This window comes from Salvelinus sp. IW2-2015, linkage group LG31 (assembly GCF_002910315.2).
Source record: "Salvelinus sp. IW2-2015 linkage group LG31, ASM291031v2, whole genome shotgun sequence".
Classification (NCBI taxonomy): Eukaryota; Metazoa; Chordata; class Actinopteri; order Salmoniformes; family Salmonidae; genus Salvelinus; species Salvelinus sp. IW2-2015.
Window position 1 is genome coordinate 10,377,186 of NC_036870.1, and position 14,869 is coordinate 10,392,054.

Sequence of the window (14,869 nt, forward strand, 5' to 3'; positions counted from 1 at the left end):
TTTAAACTCCGTTTTTCACAATTCCTGACATTTAATCCTAGTAAAAATTCCCTGTCTTATGTCAGTTAGGATCACCACTTTATTTTAAGAATGTGAAATGTCAGACTAATAGTAGAGTGATTTATTTCAGCTTMTATTTCTTTCATCACATTCCCAGTGGGTCAGAAGTTTACATGCACTCAATTAGTATTTGGTAGCATTGCCTTTAAATTGTTTAACTTGGGTCAAACGTTTCAGGTAGCCTTCCACAAGCTTCCCACAATAAGTTGGGTGAATTTTGGCCCATTCCTCCTGACAGAGCTGGTGTAACTGAGTTAGGTTTGTAGGCCTCCTTGCTCGCACATGCTTTTCAGTTCTGCCCAAATGTTTTCTATAGGTTTGAGGTCAGGGCTTTGTGATGGCCACTCTAATACCTTGACTTTGTTGTTCTTAAGTAATTTTGTGACAATTTTGGAAGTATGTTTGGGGTCATTGTCCATTTGGAAACCCATTTTTGACCAAGCTTTAACTTCCTGACTGATGTCTTGAAATGTTGCTTCAATATATCCACATAGTTTTCCTGCCTCATGATGCCATCTATTTTGMGAAGTGCACCAGTCCCTCCTGCAGCAAAGCACCCCCACAACATGATGCTGCCACCCCCGTGCTTCATGGTTGGGATGGTGTTCTTTGGCTTGCAAACCTCCCCCTTTTTCCTCCAAACATAAGGATGGTCATTATGGCCAAACAGTTCTATTTTTGTTTCATCAGATCAGAGGACATTTAACCAAAAGACCCATCTTTGTCCCCATGTGCAGTTGCTAACCGTAGTCTGGCTTTTTTTATGGTGGTTTTGGAGCAGTGGCTTCTTCCTTGCTGAGCAGCCTTTCAGGTTATGTCGATATAGGACTCAATTTACTCGATTTCCAAAGTTGTGGCAAAATGGCTTAAGGACAACAAAGTCAAGGTATTGGAGTGGCCATCACAAAGCCCTGACCTCAATCCTATAGACATTTTTGGGGCAGAACTGAAAAAGAGTGTGCGAGAAAGGAGGTCAACAAACCTGACTCAGTTACCCCAGCTCTGTCAGGAGGAATGGGACAAAATTTCCCCAACTTATTGTGGGAAGCTTGTGGAAGGCTACCTGAAACGATTGACCCAAGTTAAACAATTTAAAGGCAATGCTACCAAATGCTAAATGAGTGCATGTAAACTTCTGACCCACTGGGAATGTGATGAAAGAAATAAAAGCTGAAATKATTCTCTACTATTATTCTGACATTTCACATTCTTAAAATAAACTGGTGATCCTAACTGACCTAGAACAGGGACTTTTTAAAAGGATTAAATGTCAGGATTTGTGAAACTGAGTTTAAATGTATTTGGCTAAGGTGTTTGTAAACRTCCGACTTCAACTGTAGCCTTGTTACTGTAATTTTATTGTTGCTTTTTTAAGAAAGTGTTTAAGGGCTAGTAAGCATTTCACTGTAAAGTCTACACCTGTTGTAATCGGCGCATCTGACAAATACAATTTGATTTAATTGCATATTATATACATCCTTTTTTATGACTTTCTTTTATTGGGCAATTTTATAATTTTCCAACATTTCACGTCAAAATTATGGGCTTTTGGGATAATTGAGAAGAGGTCAGTTCTTTCAAAGATTATTTATATAATGAGCCTCTTCCTCTCTGGTGGTTTTTATTTTTTTTCCATGGAGGAAGTCGCTTTAAGATGACGTTATGACGTAAAATATTTGTCATGACGCTSTGGAAGAAAAAATGACTCGTTAGATTCGATGAACTATCGATGCCTACATCTAGTTCGGTTTTAATGCATGAACAAACCAAACAAGGCGACGTTTTGTAGGCAAAAGGAAAGGGAGTGAAAAACCAAACGAATCTCGGCGCATTCACTATTCTGCACTGCGTCTATGGTAACAACAGATGGACTCGCTGCGCCTGTGTGCCACTGCCGGAGTCGACAGTGCATTTGTTGGTGAGGGAACGACCGCAAAGGCGGAAGAAGGCGCATCAGCAGTCAGATTGGAAGCTAACTGGTTGTTGCAAGATGCTTGTAAACGACTTATCTGCACGGGTATGTAATAAAATGAACACCATGCGAAGTTAATCATACATTCACATAATAGCTGCCATTAATAAGATTTGACTACCATTTCCCACTTTTTGCAAAATACTCCCATCCCCCCAAAAACAGCAAAATACCGTACACTCGTGACAGAGGCACAAGGGGACAACTAACAGATGAATATTCTTTGCAGTGTAACTGACTGACAAGTTGTTAAACACACAGGTAGTTAGCAGACTAATGATACAGAAGTATTATCAATATTCCATCGATTTAGGAATCAAATGTTTTGTACTGCAGTTCTCACATCCCTTTGCTTTGGGCTAGAATGCATACAGAATAAGCAGCCACATATTAAGCMTGTTTTGTACAGCGCTCGCGCTATTTAAAGACTGGCATCAGTGTTGCGCGTGGAGTTCAGTCATGGCAGTGGAAACAATGTAACGATTTAATGTTTGCGTATTAGTGAAATTAAACTTGATATACATGTCCCACCACACCTACAACAATCTGTTAAAGTACACAGAACAAAAATATAAACGCAACATGTAAAGTGCTTGTCCCCTGTTTCATGAGCTTAAATAAAAGATCCCAGAAATGTCAAATCAAACTTTATTTGTCACATGCGTTGAATACAACAAGTGTAGACCTTACTGTGAAATGCTTGCTTACAAGCCCGTAACCAACAGTGCAGTTCAAGAAGAGTTAAGAAAATATTTACCAAACAAACAAAAGTAACACAATAACGAGGCTATATACAGGGGGTACCGAGTCAGTGTGCGGGGTACAGGTTAGTTTAGGGAATTAGGTAATTTGTAGGTAGGTAGTGGTGAAGTGACTATGCATAGATAATAATGGGGGGGAGTGTCAATGTAAATAGTCTGGTGGCTATTTGATTAATTGTTCAGCATTCTTATGGCTTGGGGGTAGAAGCTGTTAAGGAGACTTTTGMTCCTAGACTTGGTGCGSTATCAGAGAAAACAGTCTATGACTTGGGTGACTGGAGTCTCTGACAATATTTATGGGCTTTCCTCTGACACCGCCTATTATATAGGTCCACCGCCTATTATATAGGTCCTGGATGGCAGGAAGCTTGTCCCCAGTGATGTACTGGGCCGTACGCACTACCCTCTGTAGCGCCTTACGGTCAGATGCCGAGCAGTTGCCATACCAGGTGGTGATGTAACCGGTCAGGATGCTCTTGATGGTGCAGCTGTAGAACCTTTTGAGGATCTGGGGACCCATGCCAAATCTTTTCAGTCTCCTGATGGGGGAAAAGGCTTGGTCGTGCCCTCTTCACGGCTGTCTTGGTGTGTTTGGACCATGATAGTTTGTTGGTGATGTGGACACACTCGACCCGCTCCACTACAGCCCCGTCGATGTTAATGGGGGCCTGTTCGGCCCGCCTTTTCTTGTAAACCATGATCAGCTCCTTTGTCTTGCTCACATTGAGGGAGAGGTTGTTGTCCTGGCACCACACTGCCAGTTCTCTGACCTCCTCCCTATAGGCTGTCTCATCGTTGTCGGTGATCAGGCCTACCACTGTTGTCGGCAGCAAACTTAATGATGGTGTTGGAGTCGTGTTTGGCCACACAGTCGCCAGTTGGTCCGCGCATGCTTTGAGTACACGTCCTGGTAATCCATCTGGCCCCGCAGCTTTGTGAATGTTGACCTGTTTAAAGGTCTTGCTCACATCYGCTACCAAGAGCGTTATCACACAGTCATCCAGAACAGCTGGTGCTCTCGTTCACGCTTCAGTGTTGCTTGCCTCGAAGCTAGCATAAAAGCCATTTAGCTCGTCTGGTAGGCTCGTGTCACTGGGCAGCTCGCGTCGGGGTTTCCCTTTTGTAGTCCGTAATAGTTTAAGTCCTGCCACATCCGACGYGCGTCAGAGCCGGTGTAGTAAGATTCAATCTTAATCCTGTATTGGTGCTTTGCTTGTTTGATGTTTTGTCTGAGGGCATAGCTCGATGCGGATTTTGCCTGTAATCCATGGCTTCTGGTTGGGATATGTACGTACGGTCACTGTGGGGACCATGTCGGCGATGCACTTATTGATGAAGCTGATGACTGAGGTGGRATACTCCTCAATGCCATTGGATGAATACCGGAACATATTCCAGTCTGTGCTAGCAAAACAGTCCTGTAGTMTAGCATCCGCGTCATCTGACCACTTCCGTATTGAGCGAGTCACTGGTACRTCCTGCTTTAGTTTTTGCTTGTAAGCCGGAATCAGGACGATACAATTATGGTCAGATTTGCCAAATGGCGAGCGGGGGAGAGCTTTGTATGCATCTCTGTGTGTGGAGTAAAGGTGGTCTAGAGTTTTTTTTTTTTTTTTCTCCTTCTGGTTGTACATGTGACATTTGGTAAAACTGATTTAAGTTTGCCTGCATTAAAGTCACTGGCAGCTAGGAGCACCGCTTCTGGATGAGCATTTTCTTCTTTTCTTATGACCTTATAGAGTTGGTTGACTGCAGTCTTAGTGKCAGTATCGGTCTGTGGTGGTAAATAGATGGCTAKGAATAATACAGATGAGAACTRTCTTGGTAGATAGTGTGGTCTACTGCTTATCATAAGGTACTCTACCTCAGGCGAGCAATACCTCGAGACTTCTTTAATATTAGACATCGCGCAACAGCTGTTATTGACAAAAAGACACACACCCCCACCCCTCGTCTTACCAGACGTAGCTTCTTCTCTGTTCTGCCGGTGCATGGAAAGTCCTGCCAGCTCTATATTATCCGTGTCGTRGTTCAGCCACGACTCAGTGAAACATAAGATTTTACAGTTTTTAATGTCCCTTTTGTAGGATAATTGTAATCGTAGGTCATCAATTTTATTTTCCAATGATTGCATGTTAGCAAGTAGAACGGATGGCAGTGGAAGTTTACTCGCTCGCCTACGGACTCTCAGAAGGCAGCCCGACCTGCMCCATCTTTTTCGCTGTCTTTTCTTCACGCAAATGACAMGGATTTGAGCCTCTCAGACTCGTTAAAGGAAAAAGCTTCTTCCAGTTCTTGGTGAGTAATCGCTGTTCTGATGTCCAAAAGTGATTTTCGGTCATAAGAGACYGTAGCAGCAACATTATGTACAAAATAAATAAAAAAAAGTTACAAACAACGCAAAAAAACCCGAACAAAATAGCACAGTTGATTCGGCGCATGTAAAATGTCAGCCATCCTCTTCGGRGCCATCTTATCACTCATCTCATCACTTTCCATACACACAAACTTATTTCTCTCAAATTGTTGCCAAATCTGTTTACATCCCTGTTAGTGAGCATTTTATCCTTTGTCAAGATAATCCATCAACCTGACAGGCGTGTCATATCAAGAATCTGATTAAAGAGCATTATCAATACACAGGTGCACCTTGTGCTGGGGGACTAAAAGGCCACTCTAAAATGTGCAGTTTTGTCACTCAACACAATGCCACAGTTGTCTCAAGTTTTGAGGGAGCATGCAATTTGCATGCTGACTGTAGTAATGTCTACCAGAGCTGTTTCCAGATAATTTAATGTTAATTTCTCTACCGTAAGTCGCCTCCAACGTCATTTTAGAGAATTTGTCAGTACGTCCAACCGGCATCACAACCACAGACCACTTGTAAGCACGCCATCCCATGACCTCTTCACCTGTGGGATCATCAGAGGGGGAAGGGCGGGGTGCTGAGGAGTATTTCTGTTTGTTAGAAAGCCATTTTGTGGGGAAAAACTCATTCTCTGGCTGGGCCTGGCTCCCAAGTGGGTGGGCCTATGCCCTCCCAGGCCCACCCATGGCTGCGKCCCTGCCCAGTCATGTGAAATCCATAGGTTAGGCCCTAATTTATTTCAATTGACTGATTTCCTTATATGAACTGTAACTCAGCAAAACCTTTGAAATATTTGCATTTATATTTTTGCTCAGTAAAGCCCCCCCCCCTCTCTAAATTTTCTAGTAGATAGGCATTCATGTAAATTGTTTAGACCTTGAATTTCTCTCAATTATGTGCACATAATATGGCTCTATRTCTTGCAGGATTTAACAATTAGCCAACTTTCAAGTTTGAGCACCTGAATGGAGCAACAAGTCCTGAACCAAGATTTAGATTAAAAAAAGATATATATTCAACACAAGCTCAGATAAGACGGATAATGGCGAGCAGAAGAAAATCAACAACGCCTTGCATGGTCCCTCCTGTTCAAATGGTGGATTCAGACCCTGACATGGAGGTCGTTACAGAGGGAGAGGCTGAGGGGGCCGCTAACTGTCCTGTGGAAAACTCAACTGAAAGCATCCCGAATGAGGAGGACTCACAGGCCATCGACCACTTCATTAAAACTATGGACTCGAGTACGGCAGAAGGAGGTTATGAGTGCAAGTACTGCAGCTTTCAGACCTCACAGCTCAATATGTTTACCTTGCATGTGGACACTGAGCACCCAAATATAGTTCTAAACTCATCTTATGTGTGTGTTGAGTGTGACTTTCACACCAAGAGGTATGATGCATTGTTGGAGCATAATGCACGCCACCACCCTGGAGAAGACAATTTCACCAGGACTATGGTGAAACGCAACAATCAAACCATCTTTGAGCAGAGAGTCAATGACTTGACCTTTGATGGCAGTTTTGTTAAGGTTGAGGAGGATGAGGACACATCCTGTAAGGGTATTGCCCTAAGCAAAACGCCAATCATGAAGATRAAGAGTAGGGCGGAGGCCAAGAAGTTTACAGGGTCACACAAAATGGCAGATTACAGTGTCATTAAAGTGGAGAGTGATGGGGAGGAAGAGACGGAGGTGGTCCCCCCTCCTGTCACCCCCAATGTAGTGGCTGTGTCGACCCCTCTGACCATTCAACCTATTCAGCAAAGCATAATGATCAACAGCCCAAACGTGCTCCAAATAAAGACTAGTAACTCAGCCACAATGCTCCCCCCAGGGACATTGGCTCAAGTTCTGTCTGCCTTACAGAATCAGCAGACCTCCCAGACCCAGCTCCTCATCCCGGTCAGTAGTATCCCCACATATAATGGGGCCATGGACAATAATGTCCTGCTGGTCAGCGCCTACAACAGGTTCCCTTACCCATCTGTGTCAGAAATCATGGGTCTAGCAGCCCAAACCAAGTTCACAGAGGAGCAAATAAAGGTGTGGTTCTCTGCTCAGCGGCTGAAGCACGGTGTGAGCTGGACCCCAGAGGAGGTGGAGGAGGCCAGGAGGAAGAAGTTTAATGGCTCAGTGCAGGCGGTGCCACAGACCATCACTGTCATCCCAGCCAATTTTGCAACAGCAGCCAATGGCCTGCAGTCCATCTTTCAGACTTGTCAGATTGTAGGGCAACCAGGGATGGTTTTGACTCAGGTAGGGGGTGGCAACGCTGTCCCTGTAGCCTCACCCATCACATTAGCTGTAGCTGGGGTCCCCAACCCCAGAACCAGTGTCAGTAAGGTGCCAGAACCCTCCACCTCTGAGACTGCTTCTCCACTCAGTCCCGATTCCCTGGGAGCGCGACCTAAAAAATCCAAGGAGCAGCTAGCAGAGCTGAAGGCCAGTTACCTAAGGAGACAGTTTGCCACTGAGGCAGAAATCTCTCGGTTGATGAAGGTCACTAACCTCACCAAAAGAGCAATAAAGAAGTGGTTCAGCGACACACGCTATAACCAACGCAACTCAAAGGACCACCACGGCGTTGCCTTAAATGACATTTCAGTCAGCGCCAACAGTAATGACGGCAGCAGCAGCACAGCCATTGTGATCGACTCCAGCGACGAAGCCAGTGAATCCTCTCCGACAACCCAAGGGCCCATTTATGATCCACGAATCAAGTTCCGCCACGCCTTTCCTGACTTCACACCTCAGAAGTTCAAGGAAAAGACTCCGGAGCAGCTTCTGCTTTTGGAGGCCAGCTACCAGACGTCTGACACACCTAGCGATGAGGAGCTAAGTCGGCTTAGGATGGAGACTAAACTGACTAGGCGAGAGGTGGACGCCTGGTTCTCCGAGAGGAGAAAAATGCCAGTGGACTCTGATGGCACAGAGGAGCCGGAGAGTGAACGGATCAAAGCGCCTTCCTCTGGGCAAGAGGCTCAGACTCCACCCAGCGGTCGAAAGATAATGAAGAAAACCCCAGAGCAGCTCCACGTCCTGAAAAGCACCTTTGTTCGTACCCAGTGGCCCTCTGCTGAAGAGTACGACAAGATGGCAGAGGAGAGCGGGTTACCCAGAACCTACATTGTTAACTGGTTTGGAGACACCCGGTATGCCTGCAAGAACAGCAACCTGAAGTGGTACTACTTGTACCAGAGTGGAAAAGTTAACGAGGCAATGAACGGAGGTGAACTTAAGAAGAAGCCACGGAAACGCTTTCGAGGTTGGTCCAGGAGGACGAGGCGGCCATACCCCTGCAAACAAACACCCCCTGCCATCAAAGTCAAGACGGGTAAAGAGATTTTAAAGGAGCACTACCTCAAGCATAAGGTCTTAAATGAGAAAGATTTGGATGAACTGGTGGCCAAGTCCAGTATGAGCTATGAGCAGGTGCGGGACTGGTTTGCGGAGATCAGCAGGAGGGAAGAGAAAGGCCTTGACCCTTTCAGTGACGGTGAAGAGGAGACGCATGGCGACAGTGAGGCAGAGATGGAAGTGAAAGAGCAAGGGGATGTCGTCACTGATGAAAAAAACAATGACAACGATAACAAAGATGATGAAAATAACAATGATGAAGTTGATAATAATGACAATGAAACCACGGAAGAGCCTCAATGTATCGAGCAATCACAGCCGGAGTCAGAGGATCAGTGATTAAAGGTGAGTGACGATGAAAAGGATGGGTAGAATGAGCTCGTGTGAAATAATTGTAAAGGCATTCATTCCTTGTGTGTCCTGGATGTTTTTTTGTTTTTTTAACACGGCAAGTTTTTTTCCCCCTCTGAATTTAATTAAATTAGCCTAATACAAATGTAATTACCTTTTTACCTTGATTTCCTCTTTATACAGTCAACGAGGAAATGTGAACACTAAGTAGAAGAAAACATGAGATTTTCTCATTTGTGACGTGTTTTGCTCCCACAGAATTCACAATGTTTGCCTACAGAAGAGGAGATGAAAAACACAGGTGAAATGTACTAAGTGTTTGTGTTATACTGCATGGACCAACCAGACACAAAGAAACAAGAGAAGGTGTATGATGCCAAATAATTTTAGCAAGGAATAATAGATACATACAGTATGTTTTACCTTTGTTTAAAATACTATTTGGTCTTTTGGGACATTTTAGTCATATTTGACCTTGCTATCTTTACTAAATCCAAGACATGTCGATGAGGTTAAACCTCACCTTTTTCTTGTAGGTTATGTGATAACATTGAACCGTTTTTTTTWAATTGTGAAATTGTGTCAAGGTTCAAGGGAATTTCCCATGTATTTTCTTTGATGTACTGACAAAACGGTTTTTAAAACCTCACAGATTTGTGAATATTACTTAAATCAGTGCCATCTGTTTTTGGGTTATGTTTTAAATGGAACCAGTGCTTTAGTTCTACAAAACTGTTTTTATATGTATTCAAGTTCTTTGTTAGTCTTAAATTACAAAATATGGAGTAAGCTTGGTTAATATTATGCTCAGTTTTTTGGGGTGTCTTTTTTTGTATGTTGGCTTTCCAAATGAAAAAGGCAAGTGTGCTGTAATTCAGGACTTAGTAAACATTACCTCAGTCTTTTAAGCTATGAGTTGAAGAAAGTGACTGTTCATTTTAGATGRGTTATAAAAAATACACATGAAACATCTTCATTCACAATTTGCTTCAGATGGCAGTTTTTTTCTAAAGTAAGTAACTTGTGCTTTCCCCCCCCAAATTACGGGTTAAAATCTTTCAGGTGTACAATGACAATATATATAGAGTGAAGATACCACAAGCACTTGGTATGGTTCCTTTATAATCGAGAGCCAATTTTACTTCAGTTAACTTTTTWAACTTTTTTTCCTCTGCTTATCTTCCTCTTATCTTCAAGGACTATGCTAAAATCTGGATGTACAGGTTATATGCAACTGTACATCAAATAACAATCGAGGGGGATGGTGAATTGTAAATTATTGTTTTGTTTCTCTGTTTTCAGTAGACAGAGAACCTTATAAATTCTGTACTATGATAAGCCTTTTGCCATCCTTAATTGCTGTAATAATTGACAAGTATGATTAGTCTATTTATTATATCTTTCATGAATACTTTTTATCCGAAGCTAAAATAAACTTTGTCAAGAAAATGTATTTAGTTTCAGACCAGTGGTTTTGCAGGGAAGAAACAGATTTTCAGTAGTCAATGTCAAGCTATAGGAAAACTGCAACTAACTGTAAGCCATTGAGATCAACTAAAATACTAAATGTATAATTTGTTTTACAGTCAGACAATACATTTGTTTGTGACATGCTTCTTATTAGAAGTGTGGACAACACTGCCCCCTGATTTTTGACTTTTGTGCAATTATTGTTCGATCTACTACAAACTCAACTTGAGTATTGATGCAATTGCGTTCCACAATTTGTCTTAACTGACATGCCATTTCAGAAGTATTTTAATATAGACATCCACGCAGCAAAACATACTTGAGGGAAATATGATTTTAATAAGATATTGGATGTCATTATTTGAACCTTACATCATTAAATGGCAATATTTGTCAATCCAGTTGTATTTATACCACCTGATAGGTTTATTAAGAATGAGCCATGCCGAGGTACGGTTTATTTAAGAATGAGCCATGCCGAGGTAGGTTTATTAAGAATGAGCCATGCCGAGGTAGGTTTATTAAGAATGAGCCATGCCGAGGTAGGTTTATTAAGAATGAGCCATGCCGAGGTAGGTTTATTAGAATGAGCCATGCCGAGTAGTATAAGATAGCCATGCCGAGGTAGGTTTATTAAGATGAGCCATGCCGAGGTAGGTTTAATTAAGAATGAGCCATGCCGAGGTAGGTTTATTAAAATGAGCCATGCCAGTAGGTTTATTAAGAATGAGCCATGCCGAGTAGTATTAAGAATGAGCCATGCCGAGGTAGGTTTATTAAGAATGAGCCATGCCGAGGTAGGTTTATTAAGAATGAGCCATGCCGAGGTAGGTTTATTAAGAATGAGCCATGCCGAGGTAGGTTTATTAAGAATGAGCCATGCCGAGGTAGGTTTATTAAGAATGAGCCATGCAGGGTAGGTTTATTTAGAAGAGCCATGCCGGGGTAGGGTTATTAAGAATGAGCCATGCCGAGGTATGGTTATTAAGAATGAGCCATGCCGAGGTAGGTTTATTAAGAATGAGCCATGCCGGGTAGGTTTATTAAGAATGAGCCATGCCGAGTAGGTTTATTAAGAATGACCATGCTGGGGTAGGTTTATTAAGAATGAGCCATGCTGGGTAGTTTATTAAGAATGAGGTAGGTTTATTAAGAATTGAGCCATGCTGAGGTAGTTTATTAAGAATGAGCCATGCTGGGGTAGTTTATTAAGAATGAGCCATGCTGGGAGTAGGTTTATTAAGAATGAGCCATGCTGAGGTAGGTTTATTAAGGAATGAGCCATTTGCTGGAGGTAGGTTTATTAAGAATGAGCCATGCTGAGGTATACTCTATGGTTCAGATTCTTCTGGTATGGCTGTCTTTTTATTCCAGGAGGTGGAGCTATTTGCAATGTTATTGTTTTTCTAAACCAACTTTGAATAAGGTAAGCCAGAGTGGGGTGATATAACATTTGAAGTACAGTTTTGACCATACATTTATCACCCGTCCTACCAGTGTTACAATGATGGACATAGTGTAGGGGACTGGCTTGGTAAAACTAAAGTTACTTTTGCGGTCAATCTATATTATCTTCATATAATTTGTTATATTATGACTTCACACAGTAACAAGTCCAGTGTCATTTCACTGGAGATGCATTTACCCAAAGAGAAATGTCCCGTTGTGCTGAAATTCCCCACAAAAATGTGTTGGCAGGCTGAAAATCTCCACTAAGATGTATTGCCTTGCTCAATGGGAGACTGCTTGATATTTGGCCATCGAAGAGTTAATGTTAAAGAGAACCGGCCAAATCAAGGGTGTGACCAGCTGTGGGCTTCCATCCTAATCAGAGGGGGGGAAGAGAGAGCGAGGGAAAATAATTAGATATGCAAGAAAGTTAAATAAATGGTGTCAGCGACCAGCAATGAGAGGTAGAATACATACCCATTCTCTGCTGACCCAGATATGCATACCCAGGCAGTGCTATGTAAACACACATGGCGGTACAGATGAGCATGTGTTAATGCTGTACGCTCTCATCTTGGCAGCAGCGGCATCTGTGCCAGCCGCAGCCACTGCTTTCCCCCAGCGATTACGCAGCAGAGGGCGAGCGAGGAGAGAGCAACCCAGTCTCTGGTGCTCACTGGGTCATGTTAAGGACGACTCTCCCCGTCTCCCCGCCCTCCCCCACGTATCTGCTGCTGCAGCCTGAGGTCCCTGAGCACTGCGTCGGCCTACATTTCAAATGCCTGGCTGCCTGCTCCCATGTTGCGACACGCTGCAAATAAAGCATTCCCAACGTCTGTCGCACAACGGTCTACAGTGCAAACCATTTTTTAATCCAGTTAATCCCCAATAACCCCACCTGCGATAATGCCCCCACATGACTATGTAGCCTATATGGGACGAATAGAGAACACAGAGTTCTTTACTGGGCTGAACCAACCCACAACGTGAGCGACTGCTTTGACGKAGCTATGGCAGTGTCCAGAGATGCGCCTCCCATGAACTTGTCCTTACATTACCCTGACTCGCAAGGCAAAAGGGATTCATGCTGTATAGCTGTTGACAGATATACCATTAGGCCACCATCTCTAGACTCCCGAACGGTTCAGTCCATGCACGCCACCCATCACACKGAATCCAGTCTGTCGTCTCATATTTGCCTTTGTGTTCCGAGTTTGAAACTGGGATATGATCCAGGGTAGAGTGAACAGAGGTCTGTTCTCAATGTACTGCACAGCACTGTTGAACCCAGCCTAAAAAGCCTGGGCTGAAGACACCATAGCTGGATCTCTGTGTCTGAAAAGGGGYCTGTTACACAATTGTATGAGGGCATTGAAATCTGAAGTATACAAAGAATGTATTCAAACAGTGTGCTATTTTTCGGGCAGCATGTACTGTTTAAAATCACATTTGCCATCTGGTGGCTGAGGGACATTGTTCTCAGCTGTATCAGTTCATTACCTGAATAATGTTACATAGCGATACCATTCAAATTGGTAGGAGACCAAATTAACCTGAATTAATTTTAAACAGAACAGAGCATCCCATCAATGTATCGCAGTGGAACGGTATTGAAAATGACTTGGATGAAGGAGTAATGTGTTGCTACTACAGCGACTGTAGTATAATGATGTAATGTTATTGTGACTCTTGCACAAGCTTTACAGTTGGTCACAGGAAGCAGATGATCTTTTCACTTCACCATCTTCCGTTTGGGACATCGCTTATGGTTCCACTGGTTTCAAGTATTCCAATATCAAGAATAAATAGACAAATCAAATAAAGAATCKTGACCAGAGTAGTGACCCAATTTCAAGCTCATGTCTAGCATTAACTTTCTTCTCTCTGCTCACAACCTACGCCATTATACCGAGGGACTGACATCTATGCATGTATTCATTGCCCCAGTGATACAATCCAATAATWTAGATGTTCATATGCTGAACATGATATGTCCTGAATAGATTGTGTTGCCTCTGATGTGTTCCTTCAATGCAGTCAGTGCATACAATCCAATAATATACAATTATGACAAAGTTCCTCTTGGGGTTGGAGAAGTGTCACCCCCTAACCCTGGTTCCAGTAGTCCACTCTGCATTGTTACCAGTTCACCTGCCTGGAGTTTTGTATTATGTCAGCGAGGTACTTTTCCGATCGTACCAAGTCACCACACAGTGTGCCGGTTTTTCTAGGTCACAGCTGACATGAAAGCGTGTCGTGGGTACAGACATTTTAATCACGCCCGCTCTAACCGATCCTTCAATGCCACAGTTTTAATAAACCATTCCCAGACGTTTTGAACAATGTTGTGTCCCCCCCCTTAGTTTTCATGTCAATGCATTTGCTGCACTGCCACAGATAGTAAAGCCTGATTTCAAACTGGTTACATCAACTCTCAATTCAGGCTCCGCAAATGTCATTGGTCGTCAAAGAGAATGCAGTGTCCTCAAAGTGCCGCTGACATTCTCCTGTGCAGTTTCCTCCTGTGGTGCATCCGTGTCTATGGAGGTCAAGACAGTATTTAAAAGAAAATCTCATCAGTCACCAATCCCCAAGGTTTTCTTTGACGTAGATTGTATCTGACCTTGTTCCTGACTTCATAGACCTGACAAATACAAATCTCAGATCAATGAAAATATCTAAATTTATGCTTTCAGCAAATCACACAACTGTGTCTGACTTCTGAAAAATTGACCAGGAAATATGTTCCATATCAAATGACTATGTGCCACTGGTATGATCCTTCATCTGTCTTCTCTATTAAATAAAATATCCCCTAATGTTGATGATGGACTGAGTTGGTTATTAGCATCACTAGCCTTCTTCTACCAGGTGATGCATGCTCCCTCACTCACTCACTCACTCACTCACACAAGCTATCACACACACACCTCATACTCACTCAAAATGGTGGCCGGCAAGTTCGGCATGGCGGCAGCTGCAATCTAGATGAAAGAACTGTAAACTCTCAGCAACTTCTGTCATGCCGACACTTTTGATGGTGTCCAACACTTCGGGTTTGGAAGGAATGTTTTATACCAAAC

At 43.1% G+C, this 14,869-nt stretch overlaps 1 protein-coding gene across 2 annotated transcripts; it reads left to right on the forward strand.

Annotated features, from left to right (window-relative positions):
- The first annotated feature begins 1,708 nt into the window (after window positions 1-1,708).
- On the forward strand, window positions 1,709-10,516 carry LOC111955866 (zinc fingers and homeoboxes protein 1). 2 transcript variants are annotated; one of them, XM_023976215.2, is made up of 3 exons: window positions 1,709-2,077; window positions 6,088-8,861; window positions 9,126-10,516. In XM_023976215.2, the coding sequence occupies exon 2, from the start codon at window positions 6,204-6,206 to the stop codon at window positions 8,853-8,855; it is 2,652 nt and encodes an 883-aa protein (XP_023831983.1). In that variant the 5' UTR covers window positions 1,709-2,077; window positions 6,088-6,203; the 3' UTR covers window positions 8,856-8,861; window positions 9,126-10,516. The 2 variants fall into 2 exon arrangements, with proteins under 2 accessions (XP_023831983.1, XP_070292391.1); XM_070436290.1 differs by lacking the exon at window positions 1,709-2,077 and adding an exon at window positions 4,902-5,091.
- Window positions 10,517-14,869: the final 4,353 nt, after the last annotated feature.